At 33.0% G+C, this 12,209-nt stretch overlaps 1 protein-coding gene across 6 annotated transcripts in view; it reads left to right on the forward strand.

Moving 5' to 3' along the window:
- The window catches only part of LOC108744502 (proto-oncogene tyrosine-protein kinase ROS), an 80,771-nt gene that overhangs the window by 53,151 nt on the left and 15,411 nt on the right, over nt 1–12,209 (forward strand). For all 6 annotated transcript variants that reach the window (XM_025973163.1, XM_025973165.1, XM_025973164.1 and 3 more), the window contains exons 3-4: nt 10,386–10,445; nt 11,565–11,888. In XM_025973163.1, coding sequence (XP_025828948.1) covers nt 10,386–10,445; nt 11,565–11,888 — 384 coding nt within the window. The remainder of the gene's footprint in view (nt 1–10,385; nt 10,446–11,564; nt 11,889–12,209) is intronic.

Below are 12,209 nucleotides of genomic sequence, written 5' to 3' on the forward strand. Positions count from 1 at the left end.
TACATCTACAGATTAGATTACTATATATAAGTCCAAATGAGAATTAATTTAAAAGACAAAAAAAATGAAAATTGTAATCAATTATTATCCTCCTTAAATACAATTTGGTATACTGAGCCACTCGAATTTTTAATTTCAACCTGTTCTGCATGATGACCCATTTCTCTATTTATTTGCCAGACTTTCCTTGAAGCTACGAATTTCTGATATAAATACTTTTTCAATGAGAAGCATTGTTAGAGTCAGGTAGACGAAACATAAGCAATATAAAATTAGAGTTGAAATAGTGTGGTCCCAGTGACCAGCCCCTTGTGCATTTCTATATTTTTCCCGAGCGTGAGAGATGTCCTTTTCTAGCCAAATACGGTTGTTTATCATCTGTGCCGCAGATGAAAAAATCAGGGACCAGCTCTTAATAACATTTTCCGATAAAAGTGGACTATTCCTCCTCCCGTGTTAAAAACAAAAATCATAAATAAAAACATTTTTGAATACACTTATCAAACACCAGTTCTTGTTTCAGAATAAAATTTTAGAGACAGAACCTTTCCAGAACATGAACAAAACAGTACAATTTTTCGCAACTTTATAATCGGCAACATTCAGGACTTCAATTTTTTTATTTAGTATAAGTTTTTGCTATTTGTTTTCGAGCTACTTTAAATAAACCAAGATGAAATGTTGGTGGAGATTTATTTTGTTTCACACTCCAGCAGGTACAGATAATATTGTGTTCTCTGTAGTGTTTATAAGATAGGAAAGAGGAATAATATTGTTTATTTTGCTAGTTATTTACACTAGGCAGTCTTATACACTCAGAGAAAACTGTAGAACAAACTTCTACAATTGTAAAACTTTTCATTACAAGTAGTAGCGAATATAGGGACGGAAACAAGTTGTAGTGAAAATTAATATAATATTGTAATTACTCTATTGTCTACAAACTGTTTGTCTCTCTACCACAACGTTAAAGAATATGTACTACAAGTTTCTCTTAAAAATTACTTTTCATTGTAGGATATTTCAATACAATAATTAGAAAAAAATTATACAAAATTGTAGAATATTTCTCTACAGCAATTAAGAATGAATTATACAATATAATGTTACGCATCTTTACAAAAAGTAGTTGAGTTTACCATTGCATTGCAGTACATTTGCAAATATATTGTAGTGGGTATTTCTAGAATTGTGTAGTCTACCTTTGGGTTGTAATGATGTATTAATCACTACAATTATTGATTTTATTTTTAATCAATTTAATCTCACCAGAAGCTATAATGAATATGTAGAAAAGTGTACAAATAAAACAATTAGTTATTTAAATCATGTATTAAAAAAAGCATAAAACATAATAACTTAATTTATAACAAGGAACAAAAACTTGAAAGCTTATTACAAAGTAGACGTCCTTTTCTGAAAATAAATCATAAATACTTCTACCCATTCTGTTTCAAGTAAATGACTTCTATCGAATTCATTCATCAGCTAAATCTTGAAAACCCCACTCAGACAATTTTCCTCTTGTAAAAGCATCCATAATAATGAGCAACAGGCTGTTAAAAAAATAGATTTCAGATGAACGTTAAAAAGACGGATATGTTTCTATTATCCTGTAAAATTGATAACTTTTTTTGGTAATTTTTCNAAAACATTTTTGAATACACTTATCAAACACCAGTTCTTGTTTCAGAATAAAATTTTAGAGACAGAACCTTTCCAGAACATGAACAAAACAGTACAATTTTTCGCAACTTTATAATCGGCAACATTCAGGACTTTAATTTTTTAATTTAGTATAAGTTTTTGCTATTTGTTCTCGAGCTTGTTTAAATAAGCCAAGATGAAATGTTGGTGGAGATTTATTTTTTTTCGCACTCCAGCAGGTACAGATAATATCGTGTTCTCTGTAGTGTTTACAAGATAGGAAATAGGAATAATATTGTTTATTTTGCTAGTTATTTACACTAGGCAGTCTTATAGTACAAATATTTACAATGTTTGTTATATATGCAAAATTTCGAATTAAAAGAAAACTACAGAAATTATAGTTGCATCATCATCATCATAAGGTCGTCAGGCCTAAAATTGGTTGGACACACACCTCCACTCTTTCCTTTACTGAACTAAACTTCGCATTTCCCTAAAACTAGAACAACCACATCCTTAACTATACGCGAACAATAATCTAATCTAGTTCTACCTCTACCCCTCCTAACTCCCGTTCACCTTCATCCCTGAGAAGGTGTCCTACCAACCTATCTCGCCTATTTCTTATTGACTTCCGTAGACTCTTCTGTTCTCCTATTCTTTCTAATACTTCTTCATTTCTAACCTTTTCTATTCACGGTATCCTTATTATTCGCCTACAACACCACATTTCTAACGCTTCTAACCTTTTCTTTTCTGCAGCACTCACCGTCCACATTTCGCACCCGTACAACGCCGCACTCCAAACATACACCTTTAACAATCTTTTTCGAAATTCTGAATTAACAGTTCGCGAGCATATAAATGAATTCTTAATTATACAAGTGAAACTTCTGTAATATTTAATTCGAGATTTAGCACATTTTTATTTACTTTCATATTTTGCTATTTTACAAACAATTTTCAACAAGTTTTGAGTATGTATTTTTTCCATTACTTTTTTTTTTGTTTTGAAATGTGGATAGGGGTCAGAAAAAGTAGGAGAACAGAGAGTGCAAGTGGAAGTCAATAAGAAGTAAGCGAGATAGGTCTCAGACTTATTGGGCTAGTTAGGGAACTATTAGAATCAGAAACAGGAGTTAAGAGGAGTAGAAGTACATCTACAGATTAGATTACTGTACACAAATAATTAAGGATGTAGTATGTTCAGATTTTAGCGAAATGGGTGTGGAGCGAAACATAACATAACTCCATATGGCGAAATGTTCGTGACGCCTGAACTTGGTCGTTTCTTGAGCGATTTCTGAATTTCTTTTTTCTAAAAAGATCGCGACGAAGCCAGAAATCAGATTTTTGACAAAATAAAAAAGTTATTAGTGATTAAAGTTTGTCCATGGGAAATTCTACGTCTTACAAAAAGCGCGCACTTTTTACTCATTTACTGAATATTCTGTTCCAATCAGTTAAGTATAATAATTAAATAGATTTGTTACACTTGTAATTTAAAACGAAATAATAACTTTTTTAAATAAATATTATAAAATGTTAGATATTTATTGTATATAAAAAAGGTAAAGTTAAAGCGAAATCTTTAAATGAAAAACGTAAAATTAGGCACAGGTCAGGATTAAACATCCAACATATCCTTAGCGACTGCAGCGACCCTGGGTAGGTATATATATTTCCTCAAAAAGTAACTTATAACTATAACAATACTTTCTGCTAGATAGTCTATCATGGACACTGTTTCCGCCGTAGACGGTACAAGTATCATTAAGCTAAAAGGAAATTTTTGCTTTCGCCTTTTTGAAAACATTACGATTTCTGCAACTGTCAATCTCATGTGCGTCAAAAGAATCTACTATGATACCTTACTGCCACTCCAATTCCTTTTTGAAATTAACACTGTTAAATGTCTTTCAACAAAACATTCAGTTGCTGAAACGGAAACTGTCGAATTTCCGTTTTAATAACGAAAAGCAAACAATTCAAGTTAATTCGGGTCAGTTAATTTTTATTAAATCGTATGTATACGCTGTCATAAAAGTGCGTAATTCGTGGGAAAGTCGCGACAAGGAAAGCCCAGTACGCATTCAAATTGTAGCATCCGCTTCTCATCTTTCTCTCCGACTCTCCGGATAGGGTTCCATCTAGTTAACCATCAAGCCAAGATGCATTGATTACGTGGTTGTGGCCAGTTCCGGTGACCAGTTCGCAGGAAGTGCAATTTATGCCATTTTTTAAGTGATAATTTACTCGCCTATGAATAGACACTATATATTTAAACTAGACACTTAACACATTTCACTCGATTTATTAATTGAAACGTAGCTAATTTAAATACGAAACGACTTCCAAAAAGGTTAATCAACTGTCTGAAAATGAATAGGGCCCAACAAACTCTCGCATACAGCAGGGAATAACCTGGGAGCTGGAGGTCATTTTTTTTAACAAACTGGACACAAGTTTCGTTAAAAGTATTTACGTTGTGTTAGCTTTACAACTAAACATTATGATTATTTACAATTATTCTGTAGTTTTGACTAAACTGGAGTAAAGATGGTTTCGAAGAATGGAAACATTAGATAAAAATCGCTCTTTAAGCAAATTTCCAATCCTTTTTTTATCAACTTTGATTTAATTATTAAATATTTCTAAAAATTTTGAGCATCATATGAAAATATTAGAAGTAAGTATTTGTATTTGAATAATAAGACGAAATTTTTTCTTTCCTTGTAAATTATCATCATCATCATAAGGTCGTCAGTCCTAAGACTGGTTGAACACGTATCTCCACTGTTTCCTATACTGAGCTAAACTTCGCATTTCCCTAAAACTAGAACATCCCACAGTCTTAACTATTTGCCAACAGTAATCTAACCTAGGTCTACCTTTACCCCTCCTAACTCGTGTTTCTACCTCTAATATGACTCTGACTAAACCTTCATGACTGAGAAGGACTCCTACCAACTTATCTCGCCTATTTTTTATTGACTTCCATAGAGTCCTCTGTTCTCTTATTCTTTCTAGTACCTCTTCATTTCTAACCTATTCTATCCACGTTATTCTCATAATTCGCCTATAACACCACATTTCGAAAGCTTCTAACTTGTTCTTTTCTGCCGCGCCCACCGTCCATGTTTCGCACCCGTACAACGCCATGCTCCAAACATACACCTTTAACAACCTTTTTCGAATTTCTAAATTAACCGTTCGCGAGCATAGAAGTGACGTCTTTTTATTAAAGGCGACTCGACCCTGCGCTATCCTCTGCTTTATATCCCTAGTACTCCTTCCGTCCTGACTTATCTCGACTTCCTAGATATCTAAAATCAGCCACTTCTTCTAATTTTTCGTCTCCTACCTTTATATTCGCTCTTTCCCTACTTTTTCATCCCTTGGATACTAGTATTTTAGTTTTACTTTTATTTATTTTCATACAGTACTAATCTCTTAGTACCGCTTCCATTTTATTTAAATCTATCTCTAAGTCCTCCTTGCTAGACGCTAATACTGCTATATCATCTGCAAATCTAAGCATACTAATCTTTTGCCCCTGTATATAGATCGTTTAAAATATCTTTGTATACGTACATATTTTTGTAATTTTTGTTATCTCTAATCTTTTTGTAATGAAACTACCATCTACCACTAGTTTATTTACGAAAATACTGTTGCATATTTTAAATGATTACCTAATGTCGAACTTTGAAACATCTTTGCGTCAACTTTTAATTCTACGTAATTAAAATCAGTTTGAGTTTTTTTGCAGCAAAGATTCCGTTTTGCAACCCTCGTTATTTAATTGTTTTTCCGAAATATTTATCCTATATAATGGGTTGGTTTCAAAGCAAAAATAATTCGGTTCCAACAACAGTTACCTCTAATACATATTTGTCCCCATAAAGCTGAAAAAATGTAAAAATTACTTCATTTTCCGACTTGAGCAGTTACTATGGATTATTATAAATATTTTATTCGAGGAACAAAAGAAATTTGTACAACGTGACGTTTATAGTCAAATTCACCTTTATTATTACGTCATAAACATTTTCCTTTTTTGTGGAAGTTAAAACCAGGAGTTTCTCTTAAAACAAAGCCCATCAATTCTCGATGATCATCTTCAATCACTCTGTTTCTGCAACTTGACCAAGATGTTTTGCTTTGCTGTGATTTTTGGTCTAAAAGTTGATAAATCAACTTCTTGAAAGCCTGTTTTAATAACAACTTTAATTGTTTGATTGTTGTTGCAAGACGTGGACATGAACGTGGTTTCGCATGTTATGATAATCATAATCAATTTCATTTTTTAAAATGATGGACAAGAGACAGTGCCCATTTTCATATCTAGCCTATACAACAGGGGTGGATAAACATTCAATTACACTCAATCGCAGACATTTTAATTAATTTATTATGTTAATTTCAAATCTGTAAAGCCTACTATTTCAGTAACAACTTCAATTAATGATACAACGTCTTCATCATTGTTCGATTGTTGTTGCAAGATGTGGATATGAACTTGGTTTCATATGCTATGACAATCATGACCAATTTCATTTTTTAAAATGATGGACAAAAGTTAGCAGATGATGAAACATGAATTTAAAGTTTAACATGTAGGATACGTAGAAGAAAACCATGAGCAATTGAAGATGGGTAATGAAATTAGCATTTCTTACGGATTTTATGAACCATTATCACTCGCTTAATTTACAAATACAAGGAAAAGGAAGAACTATTATTGAATTATTCAGTTCGACAAATGCTTCTAAAGCAAAATTAAAACTTTTTGCTTCAAAATTAAAAAGGCAACATTTTAACTATTTTCCGTATTTAGAAAAACATATTAAACTTACTGGTGAATGTAATAGTGAAATATTCTGTTCAGAACTGGAAAATTTTAATCAAGAATTTGAGACGATTTGCAAATATCAATAATATTTCTTTTGGATAATTCGATTGCGAGGATATTTCATCAAATTAGCTTATATATATAACTATACTTTTCGATTGAATTCATGGAGTCTAGAGTTAAAACTTTTAACAATACAATCAGATGCAATGAAAATTATTTTTGAAATTTATTATCATCATCATCATCATCATCATCATCATCATCATCATAACGTCGTCAGTCCTAAGACTGGTTGGACACGCACCTCCACTCTTTCGTATACTGAGGTAATCTTCGCCTTTCCCTGAAACAAGAACAACCCACATCTTTAACTATTTGCGAACAGTAATTTATTATCATCATCATCATCATCATCATCATCATCATCATCATAACGTCGTCAGTCCTAAGACTGGTTGGACACGCACCTCCACTCTTTCGTATACTGAGGTAATCTTCGCCTTTCCCTAAAACAAGAACAACCCAAATCTTTAACTATTTGCGAACAGTAATCTAATCTAGATCTTCCTCTACTCCTCTTAACTCCTGTTTCTGCCTCTATGTCTCTGAGTAGACCTTCATGCCTAAGAAGGTGTCCTACCAACCTATCTCGCCTAATTATTATTGACTTCAATAGAGGCCTACGTTCTCCTATTCACCTCTTCATTTCTAACCTACTCTATCCACGGTATCCTCATCATTCGCCGGTAACACTACATTTCGAACGGTTCTAACCTTTTCTTTTCAGCCACACCCATTTCGCATCCGTACAGCGCCGCGCTCCAAACATACACCTTTAACAAACTTTTTCGAATTTCTAAATTAATCGTTCGCGAGCATAGAAGTGATTTCTTTTTATTGAAGGCGACTCGACCCTGCCCTATCCTCTGCTTTATATCCCTACTACTCCTTCCGTCCTGACTTCCTAGATACCTAAAATCAGCCATTTCTTTTAATCTTTCGTCTTCTATCATTATATTCGCTCATTCCCTACTTTTTCTTCTTTTTTATTACCAAAAGCAAAATAACCATTATTGAAATTGGTGGAAATGAGCATATTTGCATTTTTTGGTTCCATTTGTCTATGTATATGAAAAAGCGTTTTCTCAAATTGAAAACGTCAAATCGCAATTTAGGGATTTTCTGACTGATTACCACTTAATGAGATCTATTCGATTGTATATCAACCTAACTTTCTAAAACTTGTTGATGAAATGAATGTCACACATCTGCATCAAAAAATTAATCCAAGATATTTGTACATTACTATCGATTGTCCACCCCTGCTATACATCATCTTGCTCTCGGTCGTTGATTTGATCTGGGCTTGGCTTTAGAATCTCGTCCCGTATTCTCTATTCTTCTGCGCAATTTAACAAAATATTTTTCTAATTATATATCGTGTTTGGTTGCATTGTAATAAATAAATAATTAATTAATTATCCATATCTGTTAGCATGCACATATGTCAACGTACGCAAATGAATTTATGTAATCAATTATTTATGTATCAGTGCTTATAGATTAATAATACAACACAATTTTCAAATCGCCGTATGCTATAAATAATTATTCTATATTAAGTAACTCGTAGTTTTCAAGAAGATATGTACATATTTTTATATCACCTACTGAGTGTTAAAGATAATAGTTACCGCCCTGAAGAGTCCAAAGAATTTTGTGTTATTGAATATATGTAGGTTGCTGATAAAGAATAATGTTGTAGCCTTAATTTTCTATCTAATCTATTGCTCTGGTGAAATAAAATTTCGAATAATTTCAAAACTAGGAATTTTTAACTTCGGAAATCGATTTGTCAAGGTTTCATTTTCTTTGTGATAACCCTTAAGACAATTTATTAATTAATCATAATAATTACCACATTGAGGTGGAGTATGATTTTTAAATTCATACATAAATAATAGAATGAAACGAAATTCACTCCTCTTAATGACAATTTACCTGAATATGGAAAAGGTGGTAGTTAAATTCACCCCCAAAGGCAAGTCCAATTGAAGTAAAAGTAAAGCTTCTTCTTGAAAATAGTAAACATTTTGGATGTTACGATCCCACCAACTTCTGGACTACGTAGAAGGCCCTCTTCAGCCTCCTTTTAGGAATCGTGGGAACGGGTGGGCGGTGGTAAGGGTGAGAAAATGGAGACAGACGAAATGAATAAAGTGAAAAATTATTCATCTGTGAATTACTACTGCCCCAGTATTAACTTACCCAGAAGCAGTGATGGATTTACGCCTAGACTCGTGAGGCCCGGGCCTAGGGCGGCAAAATTTTTAAAATGCCAAATTTCAAATTTCAAATATTGATTCAGATTAGTTTTTATAAAAATTTGTCTATAGAATATATTATATTTCAATTTTTTAATTTACTTTTCAATCTGTGGGTAAGATGTTAATTGTTTTATAAATCAATTATAGTCTTTATCGAGTAAATATTTTTTACTTTTTGTTCCTTTAGTGAGATTAATCTTACAACCTGGAGTTCAAGATTATCTTTATGATATTCGTCCCAAAAAAAAACAGAAAAATTCAGCCAGATGAGTCACGGCCAACGAAACAACACCTTCTTCTGGAGAAGAAAATTTTCGTATAAATTACCCTATTTTAGACATTCTGAGTGTACAATTGGCAGGGGTTAAAAGTGCATATGAAAAGCCTTACGAAAATTTCAATTTTTTCGATGATTTACCTGAAATACATACGAACGAATTCAAAAACCTTACAAATTAACTACTCAATAAGTATCCTTTAAACTTGTAAAAAAGGGCTGTACTAAATTACTTGCTTGTCGGCCAATTTTTTTTTGAATTGTGAGTTTCTTCCTCCCGAAAAGAAAAACATAATGTCGGATCTGTATTGCGCTGATTTTAGAAGATATTAGTAAATACTTAACAAAAATTAAATATATCCTACTTTTTCTAATATCTCCACATTTCTAACCTTTTCCAACCACGGTATCATCATTCGCTTGCAACGCTTCTAACTTTTTTTTTCCGCCGCTTCACTATCGTGCTCCAGGCATACATCTAATCTTTGCGAATTTCTAAATTAATCATTCGCAAGCATAGAACTGATTTATTTTTGATAAAGGCGACTCGATCCTGTGCTATCCTTTGTTCTGTATCTCTACTACTCCATCCATCCTGAATTATCTGACTTCGTAGAAATGGAAAATCGGCGACCATTACAAAATAAATGTATTTTGTAAAACTACAATGAATCCCGCAGACCGGAAAAATGTTCAAAGCGGTCCGCCGGTTTACCACATCTGACCTAAGTTATCCAAGGAAACCTTAAAAAAACTTGGAACAGAGCAGACAGACTCGAAATTGAACTGGTGACCACGTCCTCCCGAATGTTAAGCAATGGTCTACGCCTGTAGATCATACAGCTCGGTATTTCTTATTAATATAATTAATAAAATATGTGAGTATGAGGGGAGGGGACTGGTTATGATCCATGAACTAATACAATGATGCATAATTATCAAACGATTATTTTTATTCTTGCTGTTTGCATATCTTCTTATCCTTATCATACAATTAGAGAATCGAAAGACAATAATAATACGGCTTACCTACCAGGAATTTCCCAAAGACAGTATTAAAATTCCGGAGTGAATTTACCATTTCACCAATAATATGGGTGTGAACTTAGTAATGGCATCGGAGTAAATTTAACTAGGTATTGCAAAGCTCTACCTCTTTAATTTTAGAATAAATTTGACAATGCCGGATATAATAGCTAAAGTCTTCCATCTCTTATTATTAAAAAATGAAATACAATTGTTCACAGTTAATAAAGATACTTTTTTATTTCAGTGTACTGAAGGCTGTAGATTATGGAAGAAAGCTTTATCGTCATCTTGCAGCCGAGTGTGCGTAAGTATAGACATATTTAAACTATAAAATTATTGTGAGGTTACCTTTACAGTATCGACATCGTTTGTACAAATCATTTAAAAAAAGTGTAAAATGGTCCACACGTAATCTATTTATAATGTTAGAGATAGTTTAGAAACCCATGAACCTTGGCCTTAGGTTGCGTAGTAGCAGAACTCAACCTGTTCATTGATTTCTATCATCTAAATACATTTGTCGTAAATATTTATAGTCAATTGCTGCATGTATAATGTCTAACGACTGGTTAACAGGCGAATCAATGTTTTCATAATGTACATTACGTAACAAGGCTCATGAAATTTTGAACTACCTATAGATATTTTATTTTTATCTCATCGCAAACGTTATGCATTAAACCCAAAGTGAAAGTACATTTCAAACGATATTTCTTGCAAGCTTGCATTACATAGTTAGTTCACATAAATTCCTTTTATTCTGTACAGAGCTATAAAATAATGAAAAGAGAAAAAAGAATTGCCTTAAGTTTCTATCAATTTAAACTAAACTAGACCTTAAATAATGGACTCCATTGAAAAACTATCTTTATCGATCAAATTTTTCAGGAAGTATCGATTTCGTCCTTAAATTTTTTTTTAAACAATTTCCAAAAATTACCGAAGGTCAGTTTCGATTAATTATTTTCATTAAATATTTTTATTGCTTGCATTATAGTAGGTTCTACAATACATTTAATATTGACCGTATACAGGTTGAAGTAGAAGTAACGTAGAATGCCTACAATAAATTTCTCTTGTGGGCGTCAACATATACTGCGCTGTCTAGTGTCTATAGAATGAATGCGCAACTTCAGCTGAGTGGCATGCATTCTGAAAGATCTCGATCTACCACTTATCAAAGACTTCGCTTTGTTAACAATTCATATTTTTATATGTGTAGAACAAAACTGAAAAGAATTGATAAAGAAGCTATTTTGTAAATATTAATCTATTCCCTTACGTAGCAAGGGGAGGGGGTTAACAAATATCTTACAATTCCCTACGTAGGGATGGAGAACAAAAATTAAGTAACATAGTCCTTACGTAATTTATGGGCGACCCCACGAAACATTAAAAAATATTTTATCCCTTTTGAATACAGAATGCAAGTGAAGACCAGAGTCCGCCATCAGGACCAAAGTTATTTTGCACAATGGGTTGTAACAATGCCATAGCTTGGTACTTTAACCAGTTAAGGATAAAATTAGGGAAGCCTCCCGCGCCCACCCTTGTAGCTGGTTCTTTAACTCCTACTTCGTTAAAATTAGAATGGAATTTTCCTGAAGCAAAAGAATTGGGATTGACGTATCTTGTTCAGTGGCGATACGAGGAACTGGCTGGTAACTGGGAATACTACGGAAATCAGTCATGGGGTCCTTACAATACCATTACTGTCGAAAAGTTGCAACCATATACAAAATACAGGGTAAGGACTTAAACTGAGGAACAGACCCCAAAATCGGATATTTTTTTTTAAATTACAAAACAAAGTTTGAACTTTGAATTTTTTCTAAGTATGTACATATTGTTTGGTTTAGGTATATATATATCATCATCATCATCATAAGGTCGTCAGTCCTAAGACTGGTTGGACACGTACCTCCACTCTCTCCTATCCTCAGCTAAACTTCGCATTTCCCTAAAACTAGAACAGCCCACATCCTTAACTATTTGCGAACAGTAATCTAATCTAGGTCTACCTCTACCCCTCCTAACTCCTGTTTCTGCCTCTAATATGTCTCTGACT

This window comes from Agrilus planipennis, unplaced genomic scaffold (assembly GCF_000699045.2).
Source record: "Agrilus planipennis isolate EAB-ADULT unplaced genomic scaffold, Apla_2.0 scaffold33, whole genome shotgun sequence".
Taxonomy (NCBI): Eukaryota; Metazoa; Arthropoda; class Insecta; order Coleoptera; family Buprestidae; genus Agrilus; species Agrilus planipennis.